General features: G+C 43.1%; 1 protein-coding gene across 1 annotated transcript in view; it reads left to right on the forward strand.

The window, feature by feature from the left end:
• LOC126252456 (juvenile hormone esterase-like) overlaps window positions 1-25,519 on the forward strand; it is a 124,880-nt gene that overhangs the window by 70,138 nt on the left and 29,223 nt on the right. Inside the window, exons 5-7 of the mRNA XM_049953351.1 lie at window positions 15,529-15,725; window positions 20,681-20,834; window positions 24,937-25,103. Coding sequence (XP_049809308.1) covers window positions 15,529-15,725; window positions 20,681-20,834; window positions 24,937-25,103 — 518 coding nt within the window. The remainder of the gene's footprint in view (window positions 1-15,528; window positions 15,726-20,680; window positions 20,835-24,936; window positions 25,104-25,519) is intronic.

Here is a 25,519-nt window from a genome sequence, read left to right on the forward strand (position 1 = left end):
GTGTTGCCTAACAATTCTTCATCCTACGCCAAGACTTCCCTGTAGACAATAGCACACCAGAATGTCGTGTCACCGCCAGACACCACACTTGCTAGGTGGTAGCCTTTAAATCGGCCGCGGTCCGTTAGTATACGTCGGACCCGCGTGTCGCCACTATCAGTGACTGCAGACCGAGCGCCGCCACACGGCAGGTCTAGTCTAAAGAGACTTCCTAGCACTCATCCCACTTGTACAGCCGACTTTGCTAGCGATGGTTCACTGACTACAGACGCTCTCATTTGCAGAGACGACAGTTTAGCATAGCCTTCAGCTACGTCATTTGCTACGACCTAGCAAGGCGCCATATTCAGTTACTATTGATATTGATATTGTGAATCAAGTACCGTCAAGAGCGACGTTCATCATTAATGGATTAAAGTTAAGTATCCAACTAATTACGCCAGCTTTCTGAATTCTAATTCCTTGTCATGTTCCAGACCTCCCGTCAGTATAGTCCTCCTCTCCTCACGCCAGCCTGCGTGAGCTAAAACGCGTGCATTTCGGCCTCCTCTCATAACACGGTGTTGGCTCTGCTGCCAACACAACACAGAAAACAGTCGACAAATGCTGCTGACTTAATCTCAAAGATCATTCATGTACAGGGTGATTCTGTGATGTCACAAACTTTCAGTGGAAATGGAGAAGAGTACGCGTAACAATCTGAGGAGAGAGACCTTAGTCCGGAAACAACAAAGTCCAAAGTTATAAGCGAAAATCCTCCTAATACCTCTGAGAGTGCGATACACAAATCGGTAGGGGAGAGTCGGTTAAAAAAGGGTACTTAAGAAACAAAGTGGCATATGTAATGAACTATGTGTGCCAATCTGTTGAGTTTTTAGTGACTAATTGTCCAATCTGTCTACTTACAATTGGGCATAGGATTCTTAGAATTGGAGAAAAGTTCATTACAATAAATGCAAGCTGTATTATTATCTCCTCCTTCCTCTTCTGACGATGTGCTATACTCCCGTACTTTTCCAACTTTCTTTACTTCCTTCTATCCAACATTTCTGACTTCAGTAGGCCTAGAACTGTTAGAATGTGGCCCCATTTGAAGTTTTCTTTTGGGAGTCTTCCCCTTTTTCATAGAAGATTTTAATTCTTCCACATAAGGTAAACTTGTAAGAACAGCTGTCTTTCCTCTTCTTCTATTAGATTTTTGTTCCTTTCTTTCAGCTATCGGCACTGCTTTTATGTCCTTCGGAGTGACGTGGAAAGCTGAAGTTGAAGGCTTAAGCCTATCCGACTGGGAAGACCCTAGTGTGGTTGGAAAAGATGTTTATTTGTTTAATGACTCTGAAGTAGGTTCCGAAGGCGGGACATCACTTTTCTCCAACGGTGGGTCATTGTCTGTTGTTTCAGCAGGCCGATAGACCTAATCAGGGAAAATATTTGCATCCTGTGAAAAGATTCCAGTTCTACGGAATGCATTTATAGCAGTCTCAATAGAAGCACCTTTCATGAATGCTGTCCCATACAGACATGCAACTTGATTGATGGATATCACTCGTGCAGGATGACACTGAAGCCACTTCCGAACCTCTTAAGAGTAATAATTACTCAGTGGGACCATGAATGCAACATCCAGGGTCTGCATTCATGCTCAATACTCTTTGTGTGTGTTGAGTGACCATCCAAGAGCAGAACGGGTTTCTCTGCAGTTGGTTTAGAAAACTCAACAAATCGTTGAAACCATTTCAGGAAAATTTCTTTTTACATCCATCCGCTAGCAGATCGCAGGAGATCGTTGCGGAGGATTATCCAGCACTTCAAGCTTGGCTCTTCGTCTAGGGAACACAAACATTGTGGGCACATAAATTCCAAGGTACAGGGTACAGCAGTCACTAACACGCCTCTCTTCGCAGAAAACAAAACGCCAACTGGACGCTTTTCCCTCAAGGCAAACACCACCGATTGCTTATTAGGGACTGTTGTTATTCCTGTCTCATCCACATAATAGACTATCGGCAGCGAAGTTGTACCTATTATAAAGTTCTAACAGCAAAACAAAGAACTGCTTCACTACTGCACGGTTAAAGCCCACTGCTATGGCAAGAGATGTTGGCTCGGCAGAAAGCACGCTTATTTCCGGATTCCCCCTCAAATACGAATAGAATCAGCATTTACCTGCCATCTTCTTAGTCTTGCTGAAGTTATGCGGCAAGTTATTTTTCTCTGCCAGTTCGAAAGCAAAATTCCGCACCTCATCGATGGTCAATCCGCCGGCCGCGTTGGTCTAGCGGTTCTAGGCGCTCAGTCCGGAGCCGCGCGACTGCTACGGTCGCAGGTTCGAATCCTGCCTCGGGCATGGATGTGTGTGATGTCCTTAGGTTAGTTAGGTTTAAGTAGTTCTAAGTTCTAGGGGACTGATGACCATAGATGTTAAGTTCCATAGTGCTCAGAGCCATTTGAACCATTTTTGATGGTCAATCCAAACGATCTGCTTTCCATTAACAGGATATATTCAGCCAGTTTATTTTCCTGCTCCTGATTAAATACAGGTTTGTAGCTAAAACAACAACAACAACAATAATAATAATAATAATAATCACTGCAACGGTTTAATTAATTTCTTCTAAAATGGTATATGGGCCTACCTTTCTTTGTAACATCCTCTAAACACATTCCATTCTGGGCCATTTTTATACGTGCTTCCAGGACACTCTGAGGAACCCCAAAGGACTTTGATGCTTTCAAATAGCCCATTGTTTGGGCCAAAACTGCCGCTACATCTTCTTTCACACTCTCTTGACTCCATGACTGTCTGCCAGTTTTCCTTTTATAAGCCGCCATAATTATGGCATAATTGAAGTTAGATCATGTGAATAATAATAATAATAATAATAATAATAATAATAATAATAATAATAATAGTAACAATAACAATAATAATAATAATAAATTTTGTAATATAACAAACTAAAACAATTTGAAAATCGCAAACGGCGATTTTTAAATCAGTTCGATAAAACGGGGTACTACCCTGTTTTATCAAACTTAGTGGAACCCTATTTTGTCCGACAACGCTATATTAAGAACAAGTTGATTTCAATAGCCCTTGAGCGGGACAAACATTTTGAAACACTCAACGATCTGTAGTGCAGACAACGTTTAACTTATATCATACTTACTTTACAGTCTCCAAAATAGTGTCTTGCAAATATAAACGCACAATTCACAGTCGAATATTACAACACATCACTATAAAAGTATATTTTTCTACCGAGAGAACTCACGGTTGCTTTCAACGGACTGCAGCTACTCTAAGAATGAAGGTCATCGAGTGGGAAAGAGGTTACTACGTTTACCGGGAGATGGCAGGACATATCAGACGAGAAAAGTGTGATACCCTGTTTCATCAGACTACCCTGTTTTATCAGACTCTCCCCTACTGTTGTTAATAAGATTGTTTCTGGAACATAGCCTACTTGTTATTTGTCAGTCGGTGTGGTTCCAACATGATGGAGCCACACCTTATTTTCGACTGTGGTTTCGTGAACACCTGGATCAGTGGATAGGAAGAGGAGTTGTGTCTCGTGGTCAGCACGTTCGTCTGATCTCACTCCACTTGATTTCATCTTGTGGTGACATGTAAAAAGTCTTGTGTACGAGACGCCTGTCGAGGCTAAAGAGGATATCCTGGCAAGAATTCTCGCTGCCGACACTGGGGATATTAGAATGAGTTTGACAGAACTTTGTGCTACGATGCTAAGCTTGTATTGATGATGGGGGACGCCATTTTGAGCAACTGTTGTATATATAGCAGAGTGTGAAACTTGAACAGGTAAATGGAATTCATTATGACTGTAGCGTAGGCTTAGGATTTTCGAACTCTCTGATATAGAGCCCCTTGTACCGCTGCTAGTCCCTCTACAAAGTAAATTATATGAGGGCACTGGGAAGAATTCAGCAGGAAGCCTGTACGTCACGCTCAGGATGCAGAAGTTGTGGCCTTTACTTTGAGTGCAGCGTGATACTAAGGCGGAACTTGAGTAGAATCCCGCTTATACGTTTTACCGAGCGAGGTGGTGCAGTGGTTAGACACTGGACTCGCATTCGGGAGGACGACGGTTCAATCCCGTCTCCAGCCATCCTGATTTAGGTTTTCCGTGATTTCCGTAAATCGTTTCAGGCAAATGCCGGGATGGTTCCTTTCAAAGGGCACGGCCGATTTCCTTCCCCATCCTTCCCTAACCCGAGCTAGCGCTCCGTCTCTAATGACCTCGTTGTCGACGGGACGTTAAACAACTCTAACCTAACAACCTTATACGTTTTGACACTGTCATTCCCAGTCAAGGGTCCCTTGCACCAAATTGATACACTTATCCTTCTCCATCATCCCTGAAAGTTTGTAACATCATCATGTAATTACCTCGTACACTACTGGCCATTCAAATTGCTACACCTCGAAGATGACGTGCTTTTTTTTTTTTTTTTTTTTTTTTTGTCATCAGTCTAATGAGTGGTTTGATGCGGCCCGCCACGAATTCCTTTCCTGTGCTAACCTCTTCATCTCAGAGTAGCACTTGCAACCTACATCCTCAATTATTTGCTTGACGTATTCCAATCTCTGTCTTCCTCTACAGTTTTTGCCCTCTACAGCTCCCTCTAGGACCATGGAAGTCATTCCCTCATGCCTTAACGGATGTCCTATCATCCTGTCCCTTCTCCTTATCAGTGTTTTCCACATACTCCTTTCCTCTCCGATTCTGCGTAGAACCTCCTCATTCCTTACCTTATCAGTCCACCTAATTTTCAACATTCGTCTATAGCACCACATCTCAAATGCTTCGACTCTCTTCTCTTCCGGTTTTCCCACAGTCCATGTTACACTACCATACAATGTTGTACTCCAGACGTACATCCTCAGAAATTTCTTCCTCAAATTAAGGCCGGTATTTGATATTAGTAGACTTCTCTTAGCCAGAAATGCCTTTTTTGCCATAGCGAGTCTGCTTTTGATGTCCTACTTGCTCCGTCCGTCATTGGTTATTTTACTGCCTAGGTAGCAGAATTCCTTAACTTCATTGACTTCGTGACCATCAATCCTGATGTTAAGTTTCTCGCTGTTCTCATTTCTACTACTCATTACCTTCGTCTTTCTCCGATTTACTCTCAAACCATACTGTGTACTCATTAGACTGTTCATTCCGTTCAGCAGATCATTTAATTCTTCTTCACTTTCACTCAAGATAGCAATGTCATCAGCGAATCGTATCATTGATATCCTTTCACCTTGTATTTTAATTCCACTCGTGAACCTTTCTTTTATTTCCATCATTGCTTCCTCGATGTACAGATTGAAGAGTAGGGGTGAAAGGATACAGCCTTGTCTTACACCCTTCTTAATACGAGCACTTCGTTGTTGATCGTCCACTCTTATTATTCCCTCTTGGTTGTTGTACATATTGTGTATGACCCGTCTCTCCCTATAGCTTACCCCTACTTTTTTCAGAATCTCGAACAGCTTGCACCATTTTATATTGTCGAACACTTTTTCCAGGTCCACAAATCCTATGAAATTGACTTGATTTTTCTTTAGCCTTGCTTCCATTATTAGCCGTAACGTCAGAATTGCCTCTCTCGTCCCTTTACTTTTCCTAAAGCCAAACTGATCGTCACCTAGCGCATTTTCAATTTTCTTTTCCATTCTTCTGTATATTATTCTTGTAAGCAGCTTCGATGCATGAGCTGTTACGCTGGTTGTGCGATAATTCTCGCACTTGTCAGCTCTTGCCGTCTTCGGAATTGTGTGGATGATGCTTTTCCGATAGTCAGATGGTATATCGCCAGACTCATATTCTACACACCAACTTGAATAGTCGTTTTGTTGCCACTTCCCCCAATAATTTTAGAAATTCTGATAGAATGTTATCTATCCCTTCTGCCTTATTTGCCGTAAGTCCTCCAAACCTCTTTTAAATTCCGATTCTAATACTGCATCCCCTATCTCTTCTAAATCGACTCCTGTTTCTTCTTCTATCACATCAGACAAATCTTCACCCTCATACAGGCTTTCAATGTATTCTTTCCACCTATCTGCTCTCTCCTCTGCATTTAACAGCGGAATTCCCGTTGCACTCTTAATGTTACCACCGTTGCTTTTAATGTCACCAAAGGTTGTTTTGACTTTCCTGTATACTGAGTCTGTGCTTCCGACAATCATATCTTTTTGGATGTCTTCACATTTTTCCTGCAGCCATTTCGTCTTAGCTTCCCTGCACTTCCCATTTCTTTCATTCCTCAGCGACTTGTATTTCTGTATTCCTGATTTCCCTGGGACATGTTTGTACTTCCTCCTTTCATCAATTAACTGAAGTATTTCTTCTGTTACCCATGGTTTCTTCGCAGCTACCTTCTTTGTACCTATGTTTACCGTCCCAACTTCTGTGATGGCCCTTTTAGAGATTTCCATTCCTCTTCAACTGTACTGCCTACTGCGCTATTCCTTATTGCTGTATCTATAGCATTAGAGAACTTCAAACGTATCTCGTCAAAAAAATGGTTCAAATGGCTCTGAGCACTATGGGACTTAACATCTGTGGTCATCAGTCCCCTAGAACTTAGAACTACTTAAACCTAACTAACCTAAGGACATCACAAACATCCATGCCCGAGGCAGGATTCTAACCTGCGACCGTAGCAGTCGCGCGGTTCCGGACTGAACGCCTAGAATCTCTAGACCACCGCGGCCGGTAAACGTATCTCGTCATTCCTTATTACTTCCGTATCCCACTTCTTTGTGTATTGATTCTTCCTGAATAATGTCTTGAACTTCAGCCTACTCTTCATCACTACTATATTGTGATCTGAGTCTATATCTGCTCCTGGGTACGCCTTACAATCCAGTATCTGATTTCGGAATCTCTGTCTGACCATGATGTAATCTAATTGAAATCTTCCCGTATCTCCCGGCCTTTTCCAAGTATACCTCCTCCTCTTGTGATTCTTGAACAGGGTATTCGCTATTACTAGCTGAAAATTGTTACAGAACTCAGTCTTTCTCCTCTTTCATTCCTTGTCCCAAGCCCATATTCTCCTGTAACCTTTTCTTCTACTCCTTTCCCTACAACTGCATTCCAGTCGCCCATGACTATTAGATTTTCGTTCCCGTTTATATACTGCATTACCCTTTCAATATCCTCATACACTTTCTCTATCTGTTCATCTTCAGCTTGCGACGTCGGCATGTATACCTGAACTATCGTTGTCGGTGTTGGTCTGCTGTCGATTCTGATTAGAACAACCTGGTCACTGAACTGTTCACAGTAACACACCCTCTGCCCTACGTTCCTATTCATAACGAATCCTACACCTGTTATACCATTTTCTGCTGCTGTTGATATTACCCGATACTCATCTGACCAGAAATCCTTGTCTTCCTTCCACTTCACTTCACTGACCCCTACTATATCTAGATTGAGCCTTTGCATTTCCATTTTCATATTTTCTAGTTTCCCTAGCACGTTCAAGCTTCTGACATTCCACGCCCCGACTCTTAGAACGTTATCCTTTCGTTGATTATTCAATCTTTTCTTATGGTAACCTCCCCCTGGGCAGTCCCCTCCCGGAGAACCGAATGGGTGACTATTCCGGAATCTTTTGCCAATGGAGAGATAATCACGACACTTCTTCAAATACAGGCCACATGTCCTGTGGATACACGTTACGTGTTACGTGCTACAGACGCGATATTTAACCAACACGAAGAAGATGCTGTGATATGCAAATGATTAGCTTTTCAGAGTATTCACACAAGGTTGGCGCCGGTTGCAACACCTACAACGTGCTGACATGAGGAAAGTTTCCAACCGATTTCTCATACACAAACAGCAGTTGACCGGCGTTGCCTGGTGAAACGTTGTTGTGATGCCTCGTGTAAGGAGGAGAAATGTCTACCATCACGTTTCCGACTTTGATAAATGTCGGATTGTAGCCTATTGCGATTGCGGTTTATCGTAACGCGACACTGCTGCTCGCGTTGGTCGAGATCCAATGACTTTTAGCAGAGTGTGGAATCGGTGGGTTCAGGAGGGTAATACGGAACGCCATGCTGGATCCCAACGGCCTCGTATCACTAGCAGTCGAGATGACAGGCATCTTATCTGCCTGGCTGTAACAGGTCATGCAGCCACGTCTCGATCCTTGAGTCAACAGATAGGGACGTTTGCAAGACAACAACCATCTGCACGAACAGTTCGACGACGTTTGCAGCAGCATGGACTATCAGCTCGGAGACCATGGCTGCGGGTACCCTCGACGCTGCATCACAGACAGGAGCGCCTGCGATGGTGTACTCAACGACGAACCTGGGTGCACGAATGGCAAAACATCATTTTTTCGGATGAATCCAGGTTATGTTTACAGCATCATGATGGTCGCATCAGTGTTTGGTGTCATCGCGGTGAACGCACATTTGAACCGTGTATTTTTCATCGCCATACTGTCGTATCACCTGGCATGATGGTATAGGGAGCCATTGGTTACACATCTCGGTCACCTCTTGTCCGCGTTGACGGCACTTTGAACAGTGAACGTTACATTTCAGATGTGTTACGACTCGTGGCTCTACCCTTTATTCGATCCCTGCGAAACCCTACATTTCAGTAGGATAATGCACGATTGCATGTTGCAGATACTGTACGGGCCTTTCTGGATACAGAAAATGTTCGACTGCTGCCCTGGCCAGCACATTCTCCAGATCTCTGATCAACTGAAAACGCTTGTTCAATGGTGGCCGAGCAACTGGTTCGTCACAATACGCCAGTCACTACTCTAGACGAACTGTGGTATCGTGTTGAAGCTGCATGGGCAGCTGTACCTGTACACGCCATCCAAGCTGTGTTTGACTCAATGCCCAGGCGTATCAAGTCCGTTATTACGGCCAGAGGTGGTTGTTCTGGGTACTGATTTCTCAGGATCTATGCACCCGAATTGCGCGAAAATGTAATCACATGTCAGTTCTAGTATAATATATTTGTCCAATGAATACCCATTTATCATCTACATTTCTTCTTGGTGTAGCAATTTTAATGGCCAGTAGTGTATATTGAGAATATTAGCGTCACAATGCTCAGAGTTCTTCATTACGATGGACGCAAATGAATGTAATTCTAGTCACTTTATTCAAATCCAGTACCTCTTAAGCACCAACATAAATTTGACAAGCTTTTACGATTCTGGTAGATAAGATGTAATGAAAATGGAGAAGGGGAAGGGTTAGGGAAGGGAGTGTCGATGAAGAACGGATGTCGTCGTAGAGAGACTACCATTCCATTTTTGGCGACTTCCATTCAGTTGCCAGTGATATCTGTGTGTAATTTTTCTTGAGGGTCGCAAAAACTAAAAGTTTGATACAGATGTAGCTATTAACGTTGTTGACCATTGTGTCATTGATACCAGCTAAAGGCAACTGGGAATTGTGGTGTACAAAGTTTTCGACAGTCTCACTACGGATTTAACTGTCTTATTTTTACCGAGGGCAGTAGCTCGGTGGTAAGAAGTATTTGTGGTCAACAGGATCATAAACCAAAACTCATCCCACCATCCACATTCAGAATTTCTTTAGTTTCCCTAGTTCATTTAAGGCAATTGCTGAAATGCTTCTTTCAAAAAGGAAACCCAGCTAACTTTCCCAATCTAAGTTTGTGTTTCGTCTGTTATGAATCTACAGTAAACCAGGTGTTAAATCTCAATCTTCCTTACTTCATTCTTCAAAGCTCGTAATTAAAACTGCAGCACAAGGAAGGATAGCCTATAACTAAAACCTTACAAATGTCTCTGTGGTCCTGGCTTCCTTAGCTGGGGTAGTACACTTTGTAGCAAAAACTCCGCAAAGAGATGTATTTTGAACCAATGTTATTAAAGTGCTACAGGTTTAGTGACTTGTAGCCAAATCATTAGGTGCATGCATGTCCGAAGGAACAGGTACTGCAGCACCGCACGACATAGCTAAGAAGTCTGAGGCGCCTTGCCACGGTCCGTGTGGCTTCCCCTGTCGGAGGATCGAGTCCTCTGTCAGGCATGGCTGTGCGTGTTGTCCTTAGCGTAAGGCAGTTTAAGTTAGATTAAGTAGTCTGTAAGCCTAGGGAATGATGACCTCATCAGTTTGGTCCCATAGAAACCTACAACAAAATTTCCAAAATGTCAGGTACTGCAGCGATTACAGCCATTAAGAAATACAGGAAATGTATTTGCAGTTGCGAATATGAACTACCATCAGCTGTGTATTGAAATGACACAATGAAAATTTGTGAAGGACCAGGATTCGAACACTTTATGCGAGCGGTCGCCTTAACCACTTCTGCCAGACCCAAACTCCCATATGTTGTGGTCCATGTTGCTCAACCTGCATGTAATGTATATTCCTGTCCAAGAAGGACGTATTTTTTGAGAGTACATCTAGAAAGAAACACTGCATCATACTTCTTAATATCACAGGCACTGCTATTTCATATTTATTTGCCAATACCAGGTCCTCAACTCTAAACAAATATGTCTTTTCTAGAAGAGAATATACGTAACGTACTAGTGCACGTTGTGATTCAGGGACCACAGCATGCGGAAGTTCGGATCTGGTCGTGATTCCTGTACAGACAGCCGAAGCGGTAAAAATGGCGACCGCTCATGAAATGTGGAAAATCTGGGTTTGAGTCCCAGTACAGCAAAAACTTTCGCTGTTGTCATTCCAGTACACGGTCGATGGTGGTTCAATATTCTCAATTGCAAATACATTTCCTGCAACACCCAGGTAAGTCCCAGCAACGACTGGCAGCACTGCCTTTGATGTTTATACATACCAGACTATGTGGCTACAACTCACATAAGCTGTAGTACCTTAACAAAATTGGTTCAAAATGCAGCCTTTTGCGGAGTTCTCACTACAAAATGAACTAAAATAAGAATGCAAATGCAGCATAGTAGGAGGAATACATTACATTTGTAGGTGATTTAGGATTATATGGAGTACAAAGCTTAGCACACAGAGATCCCACCTGCGACAGCAGCCTAACCTCTAATCTGGCTGGTCATTGAGTCGAACTGAGGCTTGGATGACTGATACGGCTAAATCATTTCATGCTGTTTCAAATCTATCACAGTTCGCCAGTCTTAGTGGCTGGTGAGTGTTGGCGAACCAGTCTCTTGGCAAACCATGGCCAGCTGTTTTCAGAGGTTGACAAATATGGAGAACATTTTAATACTCTCTGTATGGAGGTAGTTCAATACAGCACAGGCAACATGTCACCTTGCGTTATCTTGTTGAATGGTAATGTCGCAGAGATTTGAAAGACAAGCACAGCCACAGGCCATAACACACCAGAAGTGCAGCGGTTAATGAATCAGTGGCTATGTTAACCCCCCTCAGGAGACACCGCCTTAACGAAACACTGTCTGTGTGGGCGAGGGGGTTTGTGTGATCCAATACAGTGGAGCGCTATGCCGGCGGTGGTGCAACTACCAGCAGGGCCTCCCAAGCCAGACAGGTCTCTGTAGAGGATCCAGACACAGTGTGTCTCACAACGTCCCGGCTAGTGTCCTGTCCTGTCCTATCCTATTCTGTTCTGTCCCATCCTATACACTCCCTTTCTTTCCTATTTCTCCCTGTGATTGAGTGGCAGCAGACACAGTCCCCTAATGTGGACAGCGTAAGATCCTTGGAAACCAGGACAACGTTGATGCACCTAGGCCTTACTGCGAAGGGATGGATAGCGTTCTGTAGTCGTGGTGAACACAAGCTATCTAAGGGGTAAGGCCCTGAAATAAAACCTTGGCAAGTGTCCAGGCCATTAGGTGGCAGCCCCACCAGGACACTCGGGGGCTGTGGGATGATAACCCGCACCACCATAAAATACATATCACAGAAACTAAAAGGAGAAACAGCCAGATGGATATTAAGGATATCTTTGGCCTGAAAAGGAAAACCCGTATTGGTTTTTGGAATGTAAGGACGTTGAGAGAGGCAGGGAGGCTAAGACAGGTCGAAAAAGAGATGGAGAGCTATCGACTCGATATATTAGGACTAAGTGAAATAAGGTGGCCAGAATCTGGGGAATTGCAAACACAAAATGGTGGAGTGTTGTTGTATGCAGGTCAGACAGTTGAGGACGCGATGCATAGGAGTGGTGCAGGGCTCTTACCATCTAAAAGCAGCAAGAAGAGCTTACTGGAGTGGAAACCAGTCTCAGAACGGATAATAACCGCATGATTTAAAACAAATGTGCGATATGTCACTGTAATTCAATGCTATGCACCTACTGAAATAGCTAAAGGAGAATTAAAAGATGCATTTTATACAGAGCTTAACGGAGTCCTTAGACAAACAAATTCTAGGGACATAAAATTTTTAATGGGTGACTTGAACGCAAAAGTTGGTTCAGAAAATGAAGGGCTTGAACATATCATGGGCGTGCATGGCGTGGGGATCAGAAATGTAAATGGTGAACTGTTGATAAACACATGCGCTGAACATGACCTAGTCATTGGAGGCACATTGTTTCCACATCGTAACTGCCATAAGATAACATGGGTTTCTCCAGATCACATTACCGAAAATCAAATAGACCACATAGTCATAAGCCGCAAGTTCCGACACTCTTTGTTGGATGTCAGAAATAGAAGAGGAGCAGGCGTTGGAAGTGACCACCGCCTAGTTTTGGCGGAATTCAGACTGAAGATAGTGGCAAATAGAACCAAGTTCAATCACAGGTGCAAGAAAATAGATGTGACAAGGTTAAAATAACAACAGATCAAAGAAACATTTGCCCTTCAACTACAAAACAGATTCCAGGTCCTCTCTGAAGAAAACTTTATGGAAGTTTTGGCAAAAAAATCAAAGACAGTTATTTAGATGTGGGAGAAAAAGTTTTAGGATGTAAGGCACATCAAAGGAAGGAATGGATCTCCGATGCTACACGGAATGAAATCAGCCACAGGAAAGAACTAAAACTTAAGTTAAATTTTTGTAAGACAAGAGCGCAAAGAGCGAAGCGCATAAAGAATACACGGAGGAGAACAAAAAAGTGAAAATATGGCTACGTCGAGATAGAAGGAAATGGATAGATGAGCAAGCAAAATTAGCAGAAGAGGCAGCAAGACAAGGAAATATGAAAGAACTCTACAATATTACCAAACGGTTGTCAATGAAGAACTTCAGACATGAAGGACCAGTTAAGAACTAGGATGGGGTGATGCTTACAACTCAACAGGTACAGCTACAGAGATGGGAGGAGCACTTCAAGGAACTGTTAAATTGTGAAGACAACCAAGAGGAACAGGTAAGAAACGTTCCAGAGGAAGTCGAAGAAGATCATGATATTAATTTGCAGTGCTCCACAATGGACGAAATTAGGATTGCCTTGAGAACACTAAAAAATGCAAAGGCTCCAGGCCTAGACAACATAGCACCGGAAATCTTAAAAGCCGATGTTGAAAGTACTGTTAAAATGCTACATCCTTTGCTGAAGCGTATTTGGCTTGAAGAGAAATCTCCAAAGGAGTGGAAAAATGGTTTGTTGGTAAAGCTCCCAAAAACAGGGAAATTTGTCAGACTGTAACAACTGGCGTGGTATTACATTGTTGTCAGTGCCCAGTAAGGTCCTCACCAGAATTATTTTAGACAGAATTAGTTTCATTAGCTCAAAAGCTGACTGATATGCAGGATAAATTAAACTTGCTGAAAGTAGAAGCAGGGACTGCTGGCATCAGGATAAATACAGGCAAAACAAGGGAAATGAGAGTAAATGCAGGGAACATGGAGGTGCCGCTGTTAATAGGTGAGCAGCGGGTGGAGACTGTCAACTAATTCCTGTATCTGGGTAGTACAGTGATGGAAGATGGTGGAGCTGGAGATGATGTGGAAAACCGCATTAAAAAGGCAAATGCTGCCTGCATACAATTGTATCCAATATTGAAAAATAGAAATATCACGTACAAAACAAAAATCCGTATTTTTAATACAAATTTGAAGGCTGTCCTTCTGTACGCCAGTGAAAGCTGGAAAATGGATAAAAAGATAACATCCCAGTTACAAAGCTTCATAAATAGATGTCTTCGACGCACCATGTATATCTGGTGGCCAGAAAAAGTATTTAATGAGGAGCTCTGGCGAATAACAAACCAGGTACCTATAGAAGACCAGATACGAGAGAGAAAGTGGGGTTGGTTGGGGCACACCTTGAGAAAAGCAGATGGAGCCATCGAGAAAAAAGCATTGGAATGGAATCCCCAGGGAACAAGGAAGAGAGGAAGACCAAGGGGCACATGGAAGAGGACAGTGTAAGGGGAAGCAAAAAGACTTGGCAAGACCTGGGCAGAATTGAGGGAAATGGCCAAAGACAGAGACAGATGGCGAGTTCTCCTGGATGCCCTATGCCCCTATAGGGGCCAAAGGAATTAAGTCAAGTAGGTCAAGGCTATGCTAACCAGTAGTGATCGTCTCGTGTACCCAATAGCACCCCACCACACCACATCGCTTGATGCTGCGCCCACGTGACGGTACCACAGGAAGCCTGGGAGTCTTTATCTTTAGAACCTTCAGACGCAGGTCGACTGAAGAATTAGGACGCATGTGGAACGACGACTTGATGCCACTCTTGCCGGCCGAAGTGGCCGTGCGGTTAAAGGCGCTGCAGTCTGGAACCGCAAGACCGCTACGGTCGCAGGTTCGAATCCTGCCTTGGGCATGGATGTTTGTGATGTCCTTAGGTTAGTTAGGTTTAACTAGTTCTAAGTTCTAGGGGACTACTGACCTTAGCAGTTGAGTCCCATAGTGCTCAGAGCCATTTGAACCATTTGATGCCACTCTTACAGTTAATGACGTTATGGGGAGCATCACTGTAGGCATGCTTACCTCTGCTGCCGCATCAAAGGAAGCTGCCACAATCGTCTGAGTACTAAAGTTCCTCATGGCTCCAGACATCTCCCCACTCTGTGTTTCTGTTCGTGTCACTGCCATTTTCTGACTCAAAGTCTACGATTTGGTTGTACAATCCTGCATGACCGAATGAAGGATATGTCTTTCCTCTCGGGCGCTAGTCACGTGGGGCTGTTGAAGTCCTGCGTGTCATTGAGTATATGCCACACGAATTCATCTAGCCGATATACGCATGGCAGTAATGGGATCATGAGCAATGCAATATCGCGGAACGAAAAACCCCACACATCCAGTAGGCCACAATTCACCCATTGTCAGATTTTGGATCATGCTGGTAGGCACAAGGCATTATACGATATCCTCAAAAATTTCTGAATGACAAAATTTACAACGTAATCTTTCCTAATGCACAGAATTTAGACGGCGTTACTATTACACAACTTGTACAGTTGTACTGAAAACGTAATTATATGGGGACCCAGCTTGTAGTATATTTCACTTCAGTTTGGCCCTTGTTGGGTTCCAAATGGATAGCGATACAATTGCTGCGGCTAGCAGTATATATTTCCTGACGCTTTTGTAGATTAGGCTACGAGAGGTATACCTCACTGAACCAGGTCTCTTCCACCGCGTCATAATGGAGAGCGGCTCCGCCCTGACGCCCTGGACGTTGGCACGCAATGGGGAGTCAGCAGCGAGGGCGCGGCAGGTGGCGGCCTCCCTGGGCTGCCCCACACAGCCCCACGCCGCCATGGTCGACTGTCTGCGCGGTGTCGACGACCACAAGCTGCTGCTCGCCGGGAACATAATTAAGGTTAGTCTTACACCTGAATGAGATTTTCATTCTGCAGAGGTGTGTGGTGTGAAACTCCCTGGAAGACTGCAACAGTGCGCCAGACCAAGACTTGGGACTCCGAAATGTTGCCCTTCGCGGGCAAACTCTCCGCCGACTGAGCTACCCGTCCTCATAGCTCACTCCACCAGTACGGCATCTCCTACCTTCGAAAATTCACAGATGCTCTCCTGGGAATCTTGGAAGACTAGCATTGCTGGAAGAAAGGATATTCGGAGACATGGCTTAGCCACATCTCGGTGATGTTTTCAGTATGAGCTCATGCGCTGAATCGTGCTTCGGTAACTCAGTCGGTAGTGCACTTGCCAGCAAATCGCAAATGTCCTGAGGTCGAGTCTCAGTCTGACACACAGTTTTAATCTGCTAGGAAGTTTCAGTCTTATTCTCGATGATATTCGCTGCAATAGCCAGAAGATTCTCCAGGTTTTGTAGTGAAATGGGGAATGAAAAGTCAGAAATTTATCACATCCGCAATAAACAAGCGTTAGCGAAAGTAGTTGACAGGGATTCCGCATATATGGGCAAAATAACGACCTTTTTTCATTAACACAAAGTGTGCCGCGTTTCCGACCCTGTTGTAGGTCGAGCACCAACTCCTTTTGGGCCTAATTTTATTTAACCTCATAACCATATTCCAGTTGACTTTTTTTATATACGGTACATCACCGATAAAAATTTTTCGAACGGCCCTGACAATAACTACACACTTTTATTGAACAAGGAAACACATCACGCAAACTTTTTTTTTTTTTTTTTTTGCTGCAGTCCAACGTCCAACACTTCTGTAAATTATTGACCTAGCTGTGAAGTTCACAGTATGTAAGTAAAGTGAAGTGACTGACTTGGACAAATTGTATTCTTCCCTTCCTCTCATTTCTATTGGCATACCGTCTGCACATTTTAGAACCATGTTTGAGATTATTGTCGTTCTGCAGAACAAACCTACGCCTCTTTCCAGATGTAACTTCGTTATTGATCAGTACCCTGTGATATCCTCCCTTCTTTGATGTTCCATTAATTCTCCCTAGGTCACCGACTTCATTACCCTGAAAACATACCCACACCACGACCGACCCTCCACCATGCTTCACTGTTGTCTTCACACACTGACTCTTCAAACATTCTCCACGAAGTCGACGAACAAACATTCGAAGATGGCTTCCAAATACTTCCAAGTTAGGTTCGTCCATGAATAACACTTTGGACCACTGCTTTACGCTCCAGTTTCTGTGTTGCTGTGCCTATTACAATCGACTCACCTTACTTTGTTAGCGCAATAAACATTTTTGGTCGCACTTCACCATTTCATACCTTGTTCATGAAAATGGCATTGCACTATTGAGACAGAGATTGCAGCTCATCGCATTTTATTTACTTCCTAGCGAATTTCAGGTGCAGCACGAGTCCTCTGGCGTTTACTCTGTACAGATATGAACTGATCTTCTCTGTATGATGGTACTAGGGGTGTTCCAGGTAGAGAAATACTTGATCATAAATTTATACAACATACTCTTCTGAAAACAGCTATAGTTGAATTACCACGCAGAGTCAAGATCGCAATAATATTTGTTTATTTATCGGTGTCGGCTTGTATAAAAGCAGTCTTCAGAATTTATGGACCCCTATGGCTGGTGCGGTGCCCTTCGGTTGTCTCGTGAAACCACGATTGTACACTGGTGGTATTACGAGGCAAAAATTCTAAAGATGGCTTTCAGGTAAGCCGAAACCGGTAAATAAACAAATATTATTGCGATCTTTACTGCGGATTGCCGGCCGGTGTGGCCGAGCGGTTCTAGGCGCTACAGTCTGGAACCGCGAGACCGCTACGGTCGCAGGTTCGAATCCTGCCTCGGGCATGGATGTGTGTGATGTCCTTAGGTTAGTTAGGTTTAAGTAGTTCTAAGTTCTAGGGGACTGATGACCTCAGAAGTTACGTCCCACAGTGCTCAGAGCCATTTGAACCATTTTTATTGCGGGTCCTAATTCAGCGAAAGATTTGCTACGGCTTGAATTATGGCGATACATACACTTCCGTAGGTTGGGCTACGCCAACTTTCGTTGCTATTTTCATAGTAGGATAGCCGTCCTGATGCTGAGCTACAATTACAGCATGGTTTTCAGTTCCAGTCTTCTGTTTCCGTCGTATTATGAGGTAATATCGTATCAAACTGAAACCTCCTGGCAGATTAAAATTGTGTGAGTCGTGCTTGGCTAGCTCAGTTGCTATAGCACTTGTCCGCGAAAGGCAAAGGTCCTGAGTTCCAGTCTCGGTCTGGTACACAGTTTTAATCAGCTAGGAAGTTTCGTATCGGAGCACACTCCGCTGCAGAATGAAAATCTCATTCTTCGTATCAAACTGATCAGGTAAAGTACACACTGTAAGATACACACACTGCAGTGTAGACTAAAGCAACACAGATAGCTGAAAGAATGAGGCTTATTCGAATTAGGTAAAGCCACGACATTGTTGCTGTGGATACTAATCAGCGCCTCTCTACGCGAACAATCAATCAAACACAAAACAGAGGCGCTTAGCCTTTACAGGTTCGTACTTTTTTTACGAGAATACAGTGGAGTATTCAAAGGCAAATCACTGTTTTAACCACAAATCCGAAGTTGTAATAGGTGACAAAAAGCTTTTGACCTGAAGTGTAGATAAGAATAGATTCATCTTTTGCAACAATGTTTATTTCGTTTTTCACCAAAAACTGTTCAACTGTTCATACTAGGCATCATCAATGATTTTCATTTTTCTATTCTTTCCGTGTGTCCATTGTTTCTTCTGTAGGCACTAGACGCACACTGCTCAGGTTTCTAATTGACAGTAGGTCATGGTTACACATTTCGTTACACACAACATTTCCTTTTGCACATTGCACACGATGTCACTTGCTGGACGGTCGACACTACAGCAGGTGTAATAAGAAACTTGCACTTGTGCATCTAGCGCTGCAGAAGAACCAATGGACACACGAAAAAATTGAAAACTAAAACTGAATTGAAAACAGTATAGACCACAATAAAATATTTATTGCCACTGGTTACCAGCTTCGGCCAAAAGTGAGTATCTTAAAACTATGCTACACAATGATGACAAACGTAGTGGTGAGTGGAGTAGGTATCATGGATCCACGTACGTCAGCTGCTCAAATCAACATTCGTGTATCCTCGGTACCTGCTTCGTTCACTGCCATCACCTGCCATCACGATGTAACATGGTCTGAAGACGGTCGCATTTTGACGGAAACCTGTTACCATAGCCAATAAAATTTTTATTGCGGTCAAGATTGTTTTTAATTAAATTTTAAAATATTTAAAGAGGTCGCTGACATTCCCCACAAGCATCATTCTCAAAAATTACTGAAAAGAAAAAATTACTGATGATGCCGATTGCGGATAAGCTAAATACCAAATAAACAATCAAGTGCAAAAGATGGATTTGTTCTTATCAACAGGACAAACATAACTCAAGTAACAGTTGGGGATGATGCTGCAAATATTTGTAAAATCATGTTTCTACTTAACCACGGTCTATGATGCTCAGTGCACCGAACATACTCCATCTGACAGAAATGTTCCAGGACAGGATTTTTTTATTTCTGAGTTTGCAGAACTGTAAAGGTACAAATGCCTTTTTTAAGTTACCTAGTATGTGTGCGTCCGTGAAATGACCTTGACCATGTTTCTGCGCAAACTCACAAGGCGACAGAGATGTGCTTTGGAACACACTCTTGGGTTCTTGGCGCATTACGGTGGCACAATGGATGTTGAATGTGAGCTAGGTGGCACAATGGATGTAAGCTATCAGTGAACAGAAAATTCTGCATTAAGCTCAGGAAAATCCCTGGTCAACCATGGACAATAATTAAGCAATCACTGTGCGTGTGATATCAGAAGAACTTAATAGAATCATGTGGTGTCGGATCTATCACAAGATTTTACGAGAAGATGTAGGTAAATGGAAAGTAATGCAAAATTCGCCCCTCACACAATAACAGACGAACAGAAAGAGGAAAGACGAAGAATTTCTGCTGAATTACTGGATGGAGCCAGACGTGATTGCACATTTCTGTCAAACATTATTGCTGGGGATGAAAGTTGGTACTATCAATATGACCCTCACACGAAGCGTCGAAGTTCTGAATGGCGGAGACTTGGATCACCAGTCTCGAAAAAAGTCAGACAACAACCTTCGAGAATAAGAACAATGTTGATAGCTTTCTTTGATAGCAAAGGACTAGTTCACCATGAGTATGTTCTTCCAGGGCAACAATGAACCAAACTCTTTGCATCGAAGTCTTGAAACGTTTGCGACAAGCGATTCGACGTCGCCGCCCTGATTTGTGACATTCTCATGACTGGTTCTTGCTGTAGGACAATGCAAGACCCCATACTGCTTTATATATTACAGAGTGTCTGGCCAGACATTCTGTTATTGCCATCCCACATCCTCCCGTTCTCTCACCTTGCGATTTTTACTTGTTTCCGCGACTGAAAAGGCGACTGAAAGGAAAGCTTAGCCAAGATATGACAGACATCCAATGGGCTATGACAAATAAGCTTACAAGCATCGCGATTGAAAATTTCCCTGCTTGTTTCCAAGACCTCTAGAAACGTTGGGAACTTTGTATAGATAGCCAAGGGGGTCACTTCGATAGGGGATTGGATCATTACTTGGTAAGTGCAATTTTCTGTTTTTAAAGAAACCTGTCCTGGAACTTTTCTGACAAAGGGGAGTATATGCTTCAAAATTATTTCAGTATCTCACAAACTTAATATCTTAACCTTTACGAGACAACGTGTAACAGCTGGCTGGACAAAATAATTCGACTCCGTCTTGCCGCTTGGTCGTAGAGGACTATTATTCATCAGTATAGCTTAAGTCTCGTAAACTATGCAATACTTCGTTTTTCTAGAAATGGGGCGTACACCCTGTCGTACTGTTTCATCCGGTCGAGGAAGCTGCCACGCCTTCTTCATTTCTTCCCGGACCCTCGCCACTCTTGAAGCCTGCTGAAGTGGACTGGATGGTTGGCGTGAATGAAAATGAAGGAGGAATTTTTAGTGCAGGTATAGCATTGATTTAGACGGTCAATTAAAACATATCGTTCCAGTTCCTTTACATAAGACATACTAATTTAATAAGTCCATCGCAAATTCATCTATGGAATCCGGTACATACGTAAAAAGCTTGCATGTTCTTTCTGACATCGTTGCAGCCGTGTTTTTTTAGCATGCACTAGGTAGTAACTCTGGCCTCACTCACTGAAGGATGAGAAACAGGAGGGTGTTAGTCATTAGTGACACGACATTGTGCTCTATTGGAAGGGATGATCGGAGGAGATTCCCAGGCTACTACTTTCGAACATAGCGCGGGAACTACAGTGGTAGATCAGGATTAAATTGCTGGACGTGCTAAAGCTAAGCGAAATTTGTAAAAGTTTGAATATGAACATATCTGCCGATAGGGTGATATAGTTTTCGGGCTTTCATCATACTACGCATCCTCCAACTCAGAGTTGCAATATTAAAAGTTATGGCTCGTTTCATTGTCTAGGGGCTGGAATACGTAGCTGTCGCATTGCAGGCCAAATACTGCTGAGTCTACAGTATACGATAAGAATACACACATGAATCGAATGGTCAAAGGTTTCTATCACTCGTCAATTGCGTATTATGAACGTAAAATATAAATTTATAAATGAAAGACTGCAATTAAATAAAATCTGCAGGTACTATCTTAACGACTTCAAATGATGAGTACGATAGTAAAAGTACTTTTGAGAATGCGGTATATTTCTGCAAAACACTTATTGGTGTCGATGGTCTAGCAATTAAATAAAATATAAGTTGTATAACACGGAAAGAATAGATTCCTACTGCACGTAATTAGTTATGAACAACAACATAGCTCGCGACATATTCACTTCTAAACGCACACTACGTCTTCATTGCAGAAGCTACGGAAATCACACAAGAGTACAGGTCGGCACTCCGAAATATTTCTATTCTCCACGACCAGCACTCACTCCTGTGTCCCGAGCCGTACTGCCCGCTTCCAGAACTACCTCCTATATCCAGTCTCTCCATTCACGAGCGCTTTGATTCGCTAGAGCGGTCGCGCCACATTTTCAAGCCAACGCACCCACACACACATTTATGCACATTCGAAATACTGGATTTACATTTAAATACTTGAAATTAAATAAATATTCCTGCGGCTGGGCCATAAACATGCCCCAATACACATTATTAAATACATAAACAATTAAATAAACATATATCAAAGAAATAGAACAACAGGTAGGCCAGCAGCCTAATGTGTCTGTGCTTTCTAAAACACAGTAAGTATTTAACCAATTTCTTTATGAATAATATATATCGGATATGAACAAACACATAGATGAATAAATATATTTATAAGCATGCTGCTACCGTTTTTTCGGGTAACTGTGGAGTACTTAGGTCTGACACTATTGATAGTAATCGGCCAATTTGACCTCCAGTAACTCATGTACTATTGAAGTTACATGCCTGTAATTCATTCCAATTTAGGTTTACACTAATAGCTTTCTACAGGCACGGCGATCGACGAAATCGGATGAAGCGTTTATATTTTGGAAATTCGTTGCTGGGTGTTACTTGTATAATTTACCGTCAGATATTAAACCTGCCGAAGTGGCCGTGCGGTTCAAGGCGCTGCAGTCTGGAACCGCAAGACCGCTACGGTCGCAGGTTCGAATCCTGCCTCGGGCATGGATGTTTGTGATGTCCTCAGGTTAGTTAGGTTTAACTAGTTCTAAGTTCTAGGGGACTAATGACCTCAGCAGTTGAGTCCCATAGTGCTCAGAGCCATTTTATTAAACCTTAAACTAATAAATATATGAAAAATCTGACTGCACCACCAGAATCGTCGTGCAAATAATGGTAATGTACATCTTTCTTTTTGAGGTATCATGGTTCATCTGGCTACAATTAATTTCTATACGAACTGTGAAATGTCTGCCATCAAGGTTTCACAAAGTCCGCCATCTTTGGCACTCCTGGCATAGACATCTTCTTCATCGACACAAAGCACCGTCCTCGTCACAGCGGAATTCCCAGCCACGCGGCTGGACCATGCACTGGGGCTACCCCTCTCGTCCGGCTAACGTTTGCCACCACGTGTTTGCTGCCGGGCCCCTGTGCGGCCGCCCTAATTCCGAACGTATAATATTTCCAGGGCGCCACAACTCGCCCGTTACCTCACAAATTTCGCAGTAATATTTTTTGTTATCACAGTAATGTTTGCCTCTGCCGCTAATTTGTTACTGCAGCGTCATCACCTTTACTGTTACTTATGCGTAAGCTGTTACTTTCTAGAAAATTGTGTAAATTTATCGAAGACGGCTCAGAGCGTATAATTAAAAAAAATAGCTCTAAGTACTATGGGACTTAACATCTGAGGTCATCAGTCCGCTAGACTTAGAACTACTTAAACCTAACCAACCTAAGGACATCACGCACATCCATGCCCGAGGCAGTATTCGAACCTGCGACCATAGCAGGCGCGTGGTTCCGTACTGAAGCGCCTAGAACCACTCGGTCACAGCGGCCGGCGAAAGCTGTTTCTCACAAACCGATATAGTTGCGCTAAATACCGCCATGTTACACGCTGCAGTTCAGAGCGCTCTAGCGGCAGAGTATTGCAACTTGCTCCAGCGAAGCCAGGAAGTCGACCGAATATTTGCCGACGCGGTAGCCCAGCGTGTTCGGTTGGAGGGTTGACTGCCCTCTGTAATAAAGAAGAAACTGACTGACTGGATCAAAGACGAACTTGGACGGTTGTCATGGGATGTCCGCACCGAACAAATGCAACAAACAAAATGAGATAAAAAAAAATGGCTCTGAGCATTATGGGACTTAACATCTGAGGTCATCAGTCCCCTAGAACTTAGAACTACTTAAACCTAACTAACCTAAGGACATCACACACATCCATGCCCGAGGCAGGATTCGAACCTGCGACCGTAGCAGTCGGGCGGTTCCGGACTGCAGCACCTAAACCGTGTGGCCACCGCGGTCGGCTGAGATAAAAAAATACGAATGATATGTAATACCTCAACCGATACTGAGAACAGAATCAAAAGTTCAGACGCCCTCTTAACATGGAGAAGCTCGAAAAACGTCTCGCGGATTAGTACTTTCTTCCGCCGACCCCTTCATTTCTCTTTCCTCAAAACATAATGAAAAGCATGCAAACAAATTTAGGAGCAAAAACTACTACGCAAGGAATTCGGTGTTCACTTCGACACATACGTAAATCAGATGAATGAACAATTAGCCTGGGTAATTTCGTGAGGTTTGAGAACAAAGAAATTTCTGTTGATCAGCTCTTATCTACTTGAAGAGTGTCTTTTCAAAGACTGCTACACTGAATGTTTTTCATTATGTTAAACCTGACACTCTAATAGACAAATATTTCATAAATTCTAATAATTATGGTATCCCACTTACATAAAATGTAAATTCTTGACTTCTTATCTTATCCTGAGTTCCCTCTCCGTGGGAAGCATGGAGTAGGGGCACGCCGCCCTCCAACACACGTTTGTTCTTAGGCACAGTGAAGAACAGATTCGCGCTCAGATTACCGAGACTATACAGTAGAAAAGAATGTAGAATTGAAAATTATGTGTAAGATGATAACAACTTTTAATTGATTCCATTTAGTCAATAAATAGGATTAAGTGAAAAGGACGCTAGTCTTTTATAATTTTCTTAATACGTGTATTAACTTCATAGTGGTTTGACCTACTATAAGGAACAGTCCAATGAAAAGATGAAAAAAAAAGTAAGTACACTGTTTATTATTTCAAAACTAATCAAGTGTATCCACTGTGAAACAAGACAGTCAGTTCCTGCATTGAAAAATGTGTGAAGTTGCCTATGGCCCACACCTGGGTACAATCGTGGTCCCGTAGGTAACCACAAGCATTTTCTATGTACACACTGACCATCTGGTCTCACATCGGGGTAAATGTATTAACAGATAAGGCAATTACTTTTTAAATGAACTGTTTACTTACTTCCTTAGCATGTCTCATTTTCATTTGACTACCCCTTGTATAATAGCGTTTATTATTGCTGTTTACATCTGTGACTTGTTGTTTAATGACGATGCATTCTCTTTCAGGGTTTTATGCGAACAGTTCAGTGTGGAAAGAGTTCGAAAATAATTTAAACACTTTGTTACCGATAACGATATTTTATGATACCGCACGAAATGCTGATCTCATTGGAGAAAAGATTCGTGAATTTTATTTTCCATCTGGAAGTCTCTCTCTCAAGGGTATGACTGAAGTGAGTATAAACTTGATATATTGTAGATAAACTGCCTATTGGCTTCTGTCTCGGGTTCTTCGGCCGACGTTCATCTAATGATTTTTCTGACGTTTCGCCAGCACGAGTGGCTGGCATTGTCAAAGCTTCACCCTCCATTGCCGGTGATGAACTGGAGCCGAGCTCGCGGGCGCAGACTATATGTACCTGGCGCGCCAACGTCCGAGGGCTTCTCCGCGGTCATTTCCGGTGCGGTTCTCCTCTTGCTACCTGCGACGGTCGTTCGCTGCAGTACGGGAAGCCAGGATCCGTTGACCTTAAGGCTTTCCTCTTTCTTGTTCAAACTGTTCGCGTGTTTTTGTATTTCTACAGCTTCTCTGAACAAGCGCGTGTGATAGTGGTTCTCTACAGCCAGAACTTCCGTGTCGGCGAATTTT

The sequence above is a fragment of the Schistocerca nitens genome, chromosome 4 (assembly GCF_023898315.1).
Source record: "Schistocerca nitens isolate TAMUIC-IGC-003100 chromosome 4, iqSchNite1.1, whole genome shotgun sequence".
In the NCBI taxonomy this organism is placed as follows: Eukaryota; Metazoa; Arthropoda; class Insecta; order Orthoptera; family Acrididae; genus Schistocerca; species Schistocerca nitens.